A 14,880-nucleotide genomic window follows, 5' to 3' on the forward strand; every position below is an offset into this window, starting at 1 on the left:
TCCCACAGCAGTACTCTCTCCGGGATGGAAGCAATTTGTTTTAAACCGAGCAGTTGACTCTCAGCAGTGTTTTGATAGTGTAATATATTGCAGCCATCAATTCTCCATGTTCAATATGTACAGTAAAGAAACTCTGTACATGGATGGTATGAATTTTTTTGACAATTAAAGTCTTCTTTTTAGACTTTAAAGGCTCATAGTGAGCCACCACAACTCTGATTTCTGAGTGAAACAGGGCCCCTCTATAGAAACGCATGTTAGGACTTTTTGCGTTAAACTAAAGGTGGCAGCAATTTTTGGAGCATATCCAAAATATATGTTGTTTGAGACAGACGAGAAGGGGGTTTCCAGCACAGTTGGTCGCCCTCTGCTTCTGCTAAATTGCATCAGAAGCTCTTTTGAAAAACAGACCATAAAGCCTGACATGCCCATGATGCCTTCTGCCAAATTACTATATGTGTCCACCTCCAGGTGGTCCCATAGGAGACCATCTATTAGGCTACCAGCTACTTTCAGGGTCTTCTTGGGGAGGTGTATGACCCACATTTAGCCTCATAACCATGCAGACAGACTAGTTTGCCAGGACTTTTGACAAAAGTGACTGTTATGACAAATTTGTTCTCTCTTGTGATTATGGAAGCACATGGCTACATGGAGAGGGCTGGGAGTTGCTGCCATCTTACAGCTATAATTTCTGAAATGAATACTTTGAGCAGTTTGACAGGCCACTGTAGCTGCAAGCATCCCCTGCGTCCTCTGTGCCTATCATGAGCAGTCTGAATGCCTCTCTGCAGCACAGCCTTATCCAAATGCCATCAGACAACAAGATCAGTCTAGAGGAAACTAAAAACATTATGTCTAACAGGAGAGATGTCCCGAAACGATGAAGTGAGAAGAAAGACTTTATTTGTTTTTCCTCTCCACTCTCAACCTAAGATAAAGCCCGTCTCTTGGTGTGTAGTCTCTGCAGAAAACTTGTGATAGTGCGCTTTTCCTGCAGGATGAGAGGCTCTGGTGAGCTCCACAAATGAATGGGGGTCTTTACTCACCCTGCGTAGCGGTTGTTGTAGAGATAGGCACCGACGGGACATAGCATGTTACTGCAGATTATCACACACGCCAGCAAAACGGAGGCGCGAAATGCGCTCTTATGATCCAGTACCATCCTTGGCCAGCAGATCAAAGACGGAAGACACCGACTGGGCTACTTTGCAGGATGCACGCCAACTTATCAGAGAAGAAATGAAACTCAGAGGACTCAGTCCAGTCGCACCATCAGCTAAAGTCACTTTTTGGTCGCGGTGCGCGCTCCCGTGGATGTCCCTCTGACACAGAAGGTGCAAAAGGTGCGAAGGTCGGTCATCTGGCACAGGGGGAAGCATTTACCACCTCTTTGAAGCTGTGGAGGGAATTGCAGGGTAGCAGCTCTTTTTAAAATGAGGAGGACCTGAGTCACGTGGGCCGGTGTCGGCTAAGTTGGTAACTGGATCCCTGATCACTGGTGCGCACTGTGTGCTGGGGGGGATGTTCCACAGTGAGCCGTGAACACATGGACACATTCATCAAATATGATTTTTTTTAGTGGAAGATAATGTGTCTCTTAACATTTTAAGTGATGCAGAGGCTTTTGTGTACTGTATCAAGTGACTCATCTTTATCACTTGAGAACAACAGGCTCATTCTTCCAGAGCGCTCAGCTCAGGTCCTTTGAAGAAGACACTCAGCTCTTTCCTTGTTTAGATAAAACTGTCAAATGTGCTGTGTTGTCCATCTCCATACAACTCATCAGTGGTGGACGAAGCGCTGGCATATTCTACTTTAAGTAAAAGTGGCAATGTAAAAATGCAGAAATACTCTATTACAAGTAAAACCCCTGCATTCAAAATTTTACTTTAGCGGTAACTTCTGTGCTTTTCAACCTGCATCTTATTTTCCCATGTTTTTGTGTTTATGTGACTAATAGAAACAACAGTTTCCCAGCTGCAGCCTGCAGTGGCTTAAAAGGCTGCAATGTATTAACAGGCAACAGTGCACCTTTAATGTGCATCCACTAAAAGTACTTGTTTTTGTCACCGACAGGCTCAAATTAATACTCAGGGTGCCACTGTTATGGAAAGGACAATACAGAGATAAACCTCTTTGTTAAAAATGTGTTTTCTGTTTTCACATCTAACTGGGTGGATTTAGTATTTATGTCAAACAAACCAGAGTTGGTGATTGTTGGAACAGTGGAAAGATGAACCAAGACTGTTTTATGATGATAAAATTGTTAATTTAATTTTGCATCTTGTGGGTTTGACAACACTCGCAAAAAGAATCCACTGGTTTAACTTAAAAAAAATCAAGGTAACAATTTGCATTCATCTTTTTAAGTAGCAGTAATCTGACAAACTAATTTAGTTTAGTACAACCAACATGATTTGCTTTAACCTCAAAAAACTTTACGAAGTTGAACCAACTTAATATTTATCCAAAAGTTGTAGCGATATAGTGGTCAAATTATTTTATTTAAGATAGTCCAATTTATTTATTTGAACTCCATCTTACTAAAAAAAATGTCAAACATGTTTCTGATTATGACCAGCTTCTTAAAATGCTGACTGACTGAAATGCATTAATGAAACAAATGTAATTTTTTTTACACTAAAAACTTCTTTATTGCAAACCCCATTCTGGTTAAACAAAAAGGATCTTATTCTTTAACAAAAAATATTGATCTCTGTAGGGATTCTTTCCATAATGTTTTGAGACACTTGTGACTTTTTCATTGGTATTCTCTTGTTTAAAATCCTATTCTTGGCCTATTTCCAGCATATTTATGTCTGTGCATTTAGCAGAAAAAATGAAATGGCTATGCTTTCTGTTCGCAGAACATGCTTTCATTGTCTATCCCTAGGGTACATACAGAGTTTGTCAAACAAGCATTTATACATGCAGCTCCTTATATGTGGAATCTTCTGCAGAAGGACTAAAAATTGCACTCATTGGTTCCTCTCAGACATTTCAAAGCACAGGATTTTGTATGCAATCATCTATATGCCAGTATCTTGCTGGTCTTTGTAATCATGTGTAGTTGCATTTGTGGTTCATTTATCGCATATATTGATATACTTTTTGGCTTTTTTTGTGCTAATTTCATTTTTTGTTTTATGTTGCTTGTTTTAAAGCTGTATATTTTTATTACACTATGTTGTCTGTCTATAATGAATGTTGCTGCCTGTCTTGGCCAGGACACTCTTGAAAAAGAGATTTTTAATCTCAAGAGATTTTTCTAGTTAAATAAAGTTAAATAAATAAAATAAGTGGCAGTGTAGCTACTAGCTGCGGCGGTCTCACTCAGTACTGGACAATTAGTCACTTAGACACAAAAACATGGGAAAATAGGGCCCATGTTGAAAAATACTGGAGTTACCCTTTAAGTAAAAGTATGAAAGTATCCATCCATCTGTCTATTTTCATCCTCTTATCCATCAAGCAAAGCACCCCAAATGTCCCTCCCCTCATGACATTTTCCAAAAGTGTTTGCATCAAAATATACATAAACCACCAAAATTAAATGTACTCATTATGCAGAGTGGCCCATCTCAGAATAATTTATATCATATAATTGAATTAAAATTACAAATAGGTACATAAATGTGTTCATCTCTCTAATGTTGCAGCTGGTAAAGGTGGAGCTCATTTTAATTTATTTATATACTGGTGGATAGCTTGTGAGTTTCCCTCTGCAGATTACTGAAGTCTTATCTATAGCTACATCATCATTTATTTGTTGATTTTTTTGTATGATCTGAATATGCAGAGTAACTGAAGTTATCAAATAAATGTAGAGTAAAAAGCACAATATATACCCCTGAGAAGTATAACTTACAGTATAGCTGTCATCTGCATGTGGGTAATGTACAGTATATCTAATGTATTTTTGTCATATTGACACTAAGAACAGCATCATATCCCAGTGAGCATCCTATAAAGATTGCATCATGTTGTCCGCCTTGATCAGTAGAAAGGAAATGTATGCCCCACATGGACAGGAAATACATAGTAAATCCAGAAAAAACAGTAAGGGAGTATTGTTCATTCAGACATTAAGAGCCCATTGAGTTCCTGAATCCTCAGCTTCCTGTTCACTTACACCTCTATACCTCACAGCCCGAGTGATAACCAGCAACCAGCTCTGTCAGTGCCTTGGCCCTGCTCCACCAGGAATCCCTCTGCTGAGCTTTAGGTGGCTCTCCCTGTTATTCCAGGCTTTTTGTGCCTCCGTTTGATCCTCTACTTATCACCCAACACAGTGATTAAATGTCTAAGTCAACTGCCAGCCTTTTCCTTTTGTGATTGCATGGCAGCAGCACATTTTTCACATGCTTCGCTCCAGTGTCAACAGTGCGCCACCTGTTTTACACCCAATTACTGTACAACAGAACCCAAACACTCCCCGCTCCCTCCAAAGCCTCTTGTACAAACACACATAGACATTAGGACAGGGGTGCTGTTTTGACAACACCAACTAATGCACAGGAGATGTGGAGAAGTAGAATTATTATACAGTTGAGATAATGGTATTTACAGAACACAGATGCTCAAATCAGCATAGCAATAACTAGCTTGATAACTTAAGGATGGAGTTTAAGCAGCAGTGAGCTCATATTCGCCAGCATTTAGTTTTAAACTCAGGATGGGCTGAAAGATTTATTGATGAAACAAACTTGAAACTGATACCACTTTGAGATAAAATGCTCTTTGTGTGCTTGCTGTGATTTAAGACATCATACCCATACACCATATAAATCCACCGAGTCTTCTTTCACTTGTTGACATAATAGAGTCAGGATTTTAAGCGTTTCCAGCCATTTGCCATAGCTGTTCTAAAAACAGACTCAAAGTGGAAACAGACAACTTTTCACCCCCTGGTGTTCCCAAGTGTGATCATTGTCGGCGCCACTGTCGCAAACACAGCCGCATAGTTTTCCTCAGAGCCTCATTTTTTACAGTTAATTCAGTTTTTCCCATAAACTGTGTAAAATTACGGATGTAGCTAACATGATGTCACCAATTGGATTGTGGACTTCCATTTCGAAGCCTCAAGATTGGCATTTTGGACATTGCCATCTTGTTCTTTGGAGCTGTGGAGGAGTGATGGGTGGATCTGACTCACATACTGTAGCAATGCTCATAGACAGCCTGCTGTAAAGTTAGGCATTTTAACATGGGGGTCTGGGGGGATTGACTCACCTCAGGAGTCAGCCTCAAGTGGCTTTTAGAGGAACTGCAGCTTTTGGCACTTCCACGTTGGCTTCATTTTTGCCCCTGCAGATTGTCGCTCACATATTTATGCTTTTCTGTCAGCGACCTCACCCTCCTTGGACGCTTTCAAATCAAAATTGAAGGAGGTGAAAGGATCTCAAATGAAATCTGGAAATAGTCCATTGCAATGATCCACACAATTTCCACACGTGTCAGACATACATTGATCCAATTTTAAATATTTCACAGACTGTATCTGTCCAGGAGTAGGCTTGCTCAACTCTTTCCACAATTTGAACCAACCTGTCAACAGTGCAACCAAGACCCAGCAACCCTTAATCATACATTCTGGGCTTGTCCACAATTTTGGGCTATGATCTTCGTACCAGATAACAAGGCCATATACCAAGTCTGGCAGTTTTTGGCATTGCTCTTAGAGATCTGAATCTCTCTTGAGCTGAGGTCCACACTGTTGCTTTTTCGTTGCTTTTAGCAAGACAGCCTTTTTTCTTGGGCTTAATTTTCCTGAGGTTACCACCTGATTGTTCCACCATCCAGCCATTCTGCTGCTGGGGATAGTAACTGCAAACTTACACTGATATTCTTTGGTAACTTGGGATAGCTATAGAAAGCTACCACGGAAAACAAAAGGGCTATCCTTCCTGTTTTGGTTGCACAATGGTTGATGCACTTCCTTTGTGCTGTCAATCGCGCCTTGATTTTTTTCAGGACATCATATCAGACCACAACAGACATAATTGCATGGTAAAAATTAGGCTTATAAGGAACCAGTCTAGACACAGATGGTGTCGTTATTCTATACCCGCTATACTGTGCAATCAAAATTTACTTTTATCATGATGGGTTAAAGCAAAAAACTTGTATTTTTCCACTTTAATACTGTTTTATCGCCTTCATGACGTTTCCTATACATTCATTCATTCATTTTCTATAACCGCTTATCCTGTCAGGGGTCGTGGGTGGAGCCTATCCCAGCTAACATTGGGTGAGAGGCAGGGTACACCCTGGACAGGTCACCAGACTATCACAGGGCTGACACATAGAGACAGACAACCATTCACCCTCACATTCACACCTACGGTCAATTTAGAGTCACCAATTAACCTGCATGTCTTTGGACTGTGGGAGGAAGCTGGAGTACCTGGAGAAAACCCACGCTGACACAAGGAGAACATGCAAACTCCGCACAGAAGGGCTTCTACACATCTGTGAGAATCAGACATGATTTAGAACTGACATGTTTCAGAAGTCCACTACAGAATACGAAGCATTATTTCTGCTTGGTCTCAGCTTTAAAGCATGCTTAAATCTAGTGTTGATAATACTTTATATGCAGCACTGCTCAGCCTAAAATCCCAAATAAGCCTATTTGGATTTCTGTAAGTGGAGTTTAAGAGGGAATACAACCATTACGGGATCTACAACATGACCCCAACTGTAAGTATTGTCACTATGTGGAATAACGTAGTATACATTTCTTTGTCTGTGGCTGTCTTTTGCAAATAAAATTTGTGTATTTGTTTATAAATAGCTTATATAACAAATGTTTTCTTTTTTGGTGTAATAACAATGCTTTGTGGCCATTTCTGTATTTCATCACCTTCATCAAATGTACAAGCCCATGAGAAGGGTCACACCTTCTTTTTGTACATATTGGGACTTAATAAAGTCAGATAAACAGAAAAAAAGATAATGATTTTACATCATTTTTGCAAATACAGCAGTGGGACCCCAAACGAGAAGGAACAACAACAACAAACTGAAGGATGAAATCACATTAGTTTCTTATTTACTCAGCATCTGTGAAGAGTACTTTATAGGAACATTAAAGAGGACTCAGAGAGTGAATCCATCTCTGGTTTAAACACCGTAAAAATCCACCTCCTTATTGGAAAATGTCATCAAAACTTAAATTGAATATCCCAGGGTTTAAAGAGGGGGTTACTGACAGAGCTGTTTTTCAAAAATAACATAAACTCAGAAAGTGTTTTTGAGCACCGCGACAGCTGCACACAGAAGCATATTCATAAAATGCTTGCTTTGCGTTCCATGTATATCATGTTCGGGGATTTGTGGGGAGAGTGAAAACGCTTGCGTGTAAAGGCTGTTACTTTGGCTGGTCATTTAAGCATGGCGCGTTGGGCACAGAGACGTAGGTTGAGGGCAACGCCGGCAGTCAGCGTGATGTTGTCTGTGTTGTTTTTAACACACAGGAACGCAGACCTGGCCGTGTGGCACTGCTTTGGGCTGTGGTCTGTGGGAAGGTGCAGAACCAAGCATCTCTCTTAGAGCTAACGCTGTACAATCTTAGAAGGGCACCGAGCTCCAGTAAATCACCATGTTGCTCTGTGAGCCTCAAACTGTGCCGAGGGGTGTGAATGAGCCCTTTGATAAGCATGCAGTCTGAGAGTGGGGCTCGCACTGGTTGTGGTGGTGATGAGGGGGGGCTCTGGTCAGTCTGTGGGGCTAACTGCAGCTCTTTGTGATGCCTTTAGGGCCTCTGCAGGATCTAAGAGGTCCAAGCTGACCCTGAGCAGGGCTGTGAGTGCACATCTATGACCTTTTGACCCTGAGGGGAGAAGTGAAGAAAAGGAGTAGAGGGGGTTAAAGATGGTGCATAGTCTAGGAGGCAGCACAAAGTGGACCATTTGGCAGTCACTCTCACAATGAATGGAGAGTTGGGGGACGATAATATCAATGACAAGAACTTACATTTGCAATTATTCATCCTTGTGAGATGAGACATGAGTTACACTAAGCTTTGCTCAGATGTCTACAGCCTACAGACTGATTACAAAGCACAAAGACAGTGATGTTGGGACTGAGAGGCAAAATGAAAAAGGGAACAAAGGGGTCAGATCGTAGCGCTAAGAGAAGAGTGTCAAGGAGTTACCATGCTATTATCATATGTCAGTGATTAGATTAACAACCTTTCTGGCTTTTTGGCCCTTTAAACCAAACTGATTACAGATTTAAAATCCTTTACAACAACGATAAAGTGCTGGCTAAAAGCAAACCAGAGTTGTAGCATATGTATTGTATAGTGGTGTGTCTGTTGTAGTAGATGTATTGTGGTACATGTACTGTGGTATGTGTGTTGTGGTGTGTGTATTTTGGTTTATGCCTTTTATTGTGCCTTCCATATATATATTGTATAGTAGTTTATGATATTTTAAACTGTGTATTTTTTTTTTTTTTTTTTACAACATTTTAGGTCTACATGTAAAAGCCCAGCTTGGGACAATAACTGAAAATTAGTAATAGCTATAAACTCTCTATGCAACACGTCTGTCCCATACTCTGTATTGGAGCTATGTTAAATTGCATCGTCCCTATCAAACAAAATAAAATAAAAATAAATAAAACAAAATAAAATAAGTACTCACCTCTTCTTTTTGGACATAATGTTGTATAATGAATATGTTTGCTTGGTATTATTGTTTTGCTTTCTTACTTATACTTATACTTAAACATTTTTGAAATAACATCTAAACTGATCTAAAAAATAAAAAAAGAAGAACTTCTAAAAAAGCATAAAGTAATACATTCTAAATGGTATAATGGTGTTTTTTTCCCTATCCAATCTTGCAGCCCTTCAGATTTATCTTGCAAGCAGTTCAATAGTCCCATACCCTCTTATAAATATAGTGGAGGAAAAGGTGTAGGGTTTGGAGGCTTTATATAAAGATTTAATTATAGGACAAGACCAAACATGAGGTACAAACAAGGTACAAAGTAGAGAGTGTGTAACTTAGCTTTAGCGCACACACTGGGGAGAGCTGGGTATTGAATTTGCTAAATATTGAAGGTGCAATAAAAGTCTAAAGTGTTTTACATAGACAAGAACAAATACAATACAAATTGTATATACATACTTGAATTTAGTCAAGTCATCCCCATTTAGTTAAATTGCTAAGTCTGCCTTTAGTTCTTTCAGTGGAGAACAAGATATAAAACCTAGGACAAAGTTGTTGTTTTTTAAGAAATATTCTTCTACATTGCATAAAGATGGTGCCTAAATTCTGAAATGTCGACATTATGAAACTGAGAGAGCAGTAAATTGAGGTATTTTTCACTTTGAATCAGATTAAACAATATTAAACTATTTTTTTTACAGCAGCAAATCAGTGAAAACTTTAATCTCTTTCTATACAATTGATTATACACAGTGGTGCCCTATGTGCCTGGGCCAAATCGATCACCTCTTATCAGGGGGAAGCCTTGTTATTTTTACCACAGCATCTCAATATCATGCCGGGAATCACATAATACTACTTATTACCAGATCTTGATTAATAGCTGCAGGGCTGTAAGTAATATCTCTGCTAAAAGGGGGTGGGGGGGGGGCATCGCTGCTTTATATGCACATCAGTCGCTCAGGAAACAGAAACTTGGCAGAAAGAGGAGAAAAACAGGTGAGCTACAAAACCTAAAGACTAATATATACATTAGCAACATGCCACGACTTTATTAAAGCACTTATCTTGACGGCCTGTTGCGCAGAGCTGCAACATGAACCAGTGCAAATTAACCACAATGCAGAGATTGTTACCTACTACAACCTGAAGCTGGGCATGAATGGCCTTTTTGTACTACACATTCGCCCATTCAAGGCTGTAGTTCTGCCATTAAATAACACAGAATGACTTTTCTTGGCAAATGAGTTGTTTCTTTTTCTTAACTGGTATATGGAGCTGTTGTACGGGCATTACAAATCTGCCAGGAAAGGGTTTTATCTGATTGATAAGTGTAAAGATATATGTGTTTCCTGTGCTGCAGCCTGGTCTGAGAGAGGGTGAAAGTCAGACTACTTACAGTAATAAACCCTCCTCAGCTTCTCCTTACATACTGTATCACTACTGTACAGGAATCTGGACAAAAGACAACTTGTTTGACTGACACAACTGCAGATATGTGATGTAGGAATGTTGGTGTTGGCTGCTGTAAACTGATCCCCTGAGTAGCACATGGGTGGAAATAAGGGCTTACACGTCCATATCAGTGTAAATTAACACTTTTATCACCACTCATGTTTGATGTTGAGTACAACTAATCAGAAAAGGCAGCTCATATCAGCCTGACACTCCTTTTCCAATGGGAAGAACAGAACACTTCCTGGCAGCTCTCGGCACGGCACCGGCAGCACTAGACCACAAATAATAGAAGTTAATTCCACAGACCAAAGTCATGGGCAATAAAAGCTGAAGGTCTGGAAATTTACCTGCACTGGAATGGCTAATATAAAACTATAATTAAGTTGGTCTACCGCAAATGTCGTCAAGGTTTCTCAACTTTTTTTCATGCGAAGACCCAGATTTAGTACATTAACTGTCAGACTGGGACCCAGGCCCACTCAGGCTTTCAAGGGCTTTGTCAATAAATAGACTCATTATGGGGCTGAAGCTCTGTTTGACAGAAACCTTTGATTCATAGCAGGATCAGCGTCCAAGTCAAAAACAACACTGCTCTCTGGTGGCAGCAAAGACACGGTACAGGACACAACTTTATAATCAGGAAACACATCCAAAGCTAGCAGTACTGCATTTAACCACCAGAGTATACTGCATGTCAAGATTTACTCAAGTTTAAGAGCCGTGTCCTCATCTCATCTCACAAAGCTGACACTAACCTGTAATTGAGACATAAAAAACCTCCATAAAATAAAGACTCCCTCTGGTGCTGATGAATTAGAGCAGCAGCAGTCATCAGTTACATTCCTTTTCTCTGTTGGTGACTGTGCTCCAACAGATGGACTCCAGAATATGCTGAGATACATAAAAAAGGATGTCACGGAGCAGAGTGTAGGAATTTGCTGCAGAAAGGAGTTAACTGAATCCCCACCTGTTGAAATGTTAATCCTTAAATCATTATTGTGGGCTGTAAATGGCTTCCCTAAAATCCCCTCAAAAGACTTTTCAGGCCGGTGAAATTAAAGCTGGTTCTAGTGATGATTGTGCTGCTATTTACCTAGGCCCTAAATGACTCTGACTGTGTCTAATTCAATATATAAACACTTAACCAGCTTCTCAAGTGGCTGTCCCTGCACTGCAGCGTTCGGGAGCAGAAAGAGACTTTGAACATAGCTTTCACCTCCCAGGAGTGAAAATTCTGTCCTAATTAAACACACTCTGACTGATCACTGTGTGCATGTTGGTACGTCTATGTATGTGTGTGTTTTGCATCCTTGTGTGTTCATGCCTTTAATGTTTTTTTTCTGCATTTTTCCACATAAGAAACTGTACATAAATTCCAAACAACCATTAACTGCAGTGTGAGAAGTAGGTATCACCCACAAGGATAGGACCTGGACAGGATTCATACCAGCTTGTAAAGATGAGCTGTGGCGCAAGAGCATCTGCTGGCTTCATTAAGAGAAAACCTTAATTAAATGTAAAAATGAATAAGTTATTAACATAAAAAAGCAGAGGCCCTTTGCTGCAGACAGGGTGCATTTATTACAGGAAAATTGCTGCAAGAAATGTCCTTAGGTCATGTTGTTCTGCAGTTTAATTTGTATTTTTTAGTTTGATTGTTAGACCAGATTTTATCAGTTACATTTAATTAGCTTATTATTTTGCCTGTCAAATAAAAACAAACATATGTAAAGGGTGTTTTAATGATTACAAAGCAATTATTGCTTAATTGAGATGATACTGTGGCAGAAAAAGGTTTGTGTTTCAAATGCAACCACCTCTAATGAGTCACATTAAAGTGACAGTTCACCCCAGAATCAAAACGCATATTTTTCCTCTTACCTGTAGCGCTATATTTTCAGTATACATTGTTTTGGTGTGAGTTGCTGATGTTGGAGGTATCATCCACATGTCTGCCTTCTCTCAAATATAATGGAGCTAAAGGTCTATCTAGATGACACTTGGCTTGTGGCGCTCAAAGAGCGAAAAAAATACATTTGAAAGTGTTGGACATATTGGCTGTAGAGATGTCTGCCTTCTCTCAAATATAATGGAACTAGATGGCACTCGGCTTGTGGTGCTCAAAACACCAAATAATACATCTGAAAAACTCAACAGCAATGTCTGTTTCAGAAATCATGACCCAGTTACTCAAGATAATCCACAGACCTTGTTGTGAGCAGTTTCATGTAGGAACAATTTTCTTTCTACAAAATACATCTGCAAACTGTGTAAATGGACTGCACTTGTACAGCACCTTTCTAGTTTTCTAACCATGAAAAATGCTTCTACCCTACTGAGTCACATTCACCCATTCACACACACATTCACACACTGGGGGCTGAGGCTACCATTCAGGGCACAATCTGCTACTCAGTAACCATTCACATGCTCTTACACTCAGATGAAACAGCCATCAGGAGCGATTTGTGGCTGAGTATCTTGCCCAACGACACTTTGACATGCAGACTGGAGGAGCCAGAGATGGACCCGCCGACCTTCCGATTGCTGGATGACCCACTCTACCTGCTGAGCTGGAAGAAGAAAGTGTGCATTTACTGCTGGCTCACCTAGCACCACTGAGCTAGCTAACATTACAGCTCATTCGAGGAGGACACCATTAATGTTTCCATCCTGCGCTATCACAAACATGAGCCTCCAGTACATGAGTCGATGCACGCTTCCTTCTGCATGATTGGTGGGTGTACTTCAGTAGAAAGAAAATAGGTCCTACATGAAACTGCTCACAGCAAGGCCTGTGGATTATCTTGTGTAAATGGGTCACGATTTCTGCAAAGAGACACTGCTGTTGAATTTTTGTATTTTTTGGTGGTTTGAGCACCACAAGAGTGCCATCTAGTTCCATTATATTCAAGACAAGGCAGACATCTCTACAACCGATATCTACAACACTCTGCAACTCACATGAAAACAATCTAGCCTGATAAAAAGCACAACAGGTAAGAGGAAAGGTATGTGTTTTTGACTTTGGTTGAAGTGTCCCTTTAAGGAGAAAAGAACCTCACATCGTTCTTTGAGGCCCCTTACATCTAAGCTCAGGTCCCAGTCCCTTGCAGTCTGCCATGTCTTGTTTCTCCGGTTATCTGCGTAATAAAAGCGTTGTTGAACCTGTGTGTAAGCTCAACTAGCGAGGAAACTAAAGTGAAGCGACAGTCTGTTGACAGAGGTGGTCGTTATGAGAGGAGAAGGACTTAAGGTCTGATGCAGCGCAGGCCCATTTGTGACTCACTCTCCCCTTTAAGTTCACTTATTGTATATGTGTGTGTTTATCATAAAAGCTGATGGCATTGTAAACTATGCAACTGGGTTCCCTACACAAAGATATGGCGATAAACTCATTTGCAGCTTAATGATCTATAAAACAGAGGCTTTATTATTGAATTTCATTACTTCATTAGCCAACTACTGTGCTTTATAACGAGGGGAAAGAAAGCAATTAAAGTAACGCAACATAATTCTTTTGCATGGTTAACTTCAGCATTGACACTGGTTTCAGCTTGGTCTTGGCAGCACCAAGGGGTCCTTGACGAGGAGCTCTCAAACAAGTGAGAGGCACTTTACTTCCCCCATTATTTCACTTCATAAATTTCACAGGAGTGAATTTGAATGAAATGGAGTAAAACTGATGGATGTGCTGCTGTGGTGTCTTTGTTTTTTATCTGACATTCCTCCTATCTTTAAGGAAATAAACTGTGTAATTTTCTTTTTGTTGATACTCTCTCTGGTTTATGATCCAATGTGTCAGTCATAGGTGTAGATGTGCATCTGCCCCTCCTGATAAAAGCATGAAAGTAACAGGGACTTTTATTTTGACAAAACTAAGGTCATTTACACCATAAATTGATACAGACAGGCCACAAACTGTTGCATATATATTCACTGGAAATTAAAGGAACAGTCTGTAAGATTCAGGGGGATTTAGTGGCATCTAGTGTTGAAGATTGCAGATTGCAATCAACTAAAACTTCTCTTGGTTAGAATTCCTCCAGGGTACGCTGTTTAGGAGGATTTTACCTGGAGCCGAATTATCTGCAGAGGTCTCTTTCTCTCCAAAACAAGGTGGACAAGGTGATTTAAACCAGTGAAAACACTGAAAAAAAGTTACAAATCAGTGTTTCTTTGACACTACTCAGCATATCATAGACGGACCTCTAGCCCAACACCTGCTAATGTGTGCTCCCCTTTTTATCTGTTAACTTAAGATCCAGAGGCTGGTTGCACAAAACACCTTAAATATGTTCCTTAAATATGACACTTGTGGCTTGCACAACATACCTCGCCAATAACTGACTGGAAAGATCCCGCTGCATAAAACTGCAGAGCAATCATTAACTGGAAAAACGCCACTTTGGAAAGCTGAGTGAACAACCAGCCGGTTACAATCATAAATTGACTACTAGTCAAATTTATAGCACAAAATCATTTGCTCATCATTAAGTGGTCCATCAAATCCTCCTGGTTGCGGGAAGTCTTATCTTTTTAACATTTGTCTCCATAAACTCAGCCATGTTGCAGATAAGATGGAGTCAAAGGTACTTAATGTTTTTGTCCTTACTTTGATTACTAAGGTCCAATGGTTTAGCAAACTTTAAGTGATTCCTCAAGTACAAGACCAACATAAAACATAAAAAACCCATCAACTGTTAAGAAAACATTTTAAGGAAACCTGAAGGAGAAG

General features: G+C 40.0%; 1 protein-coding gene across 2 annotated transcripts in view; it reads right to left on the minus strand.

The window, feature by feature from the left end:
* The window catches only part of cpa6 (carboxypeptidase A6), a 30,142-nt gene extending 28,707 nt beyond the window's left edge, over positions 1-1,435 (minus strand). For both annotated transcript variants that reach the window (XR_013488265.1, XM_033638487.2), the window contains exon 1: positions 1,050-1,435. Coding sequence is in view for 1 of the 2 variants with exons in the window: in XM_033638487.2 (XP_033494378.1) it covers positions 1,050-1,165 (116 nt within the window). In the remaining variant the exon portion in view is untranslated. The remainder of the gene's footprint in view (positions 1-1,049) is intronic.
* Positions 1,436-14,880: the final 13,445 nt, after the last annotated feature.

The sequence above is a fragment of the Epinephelus lanceolatus genome, chromosome 20 (genome assembly GCF_041903045.1).
Source record: "Epinephelus lanceolatus isolate andai-2023 chromosome 20, ASM4190304v1, whole genome shotgun sequence".
Classification (NCBI taxonomy): Eukaryota; Metazoa; Chordata; class Actinopteri; order Perciformes; family Serranidae; genus Epinephelus; species Epinephelus lanceolatus.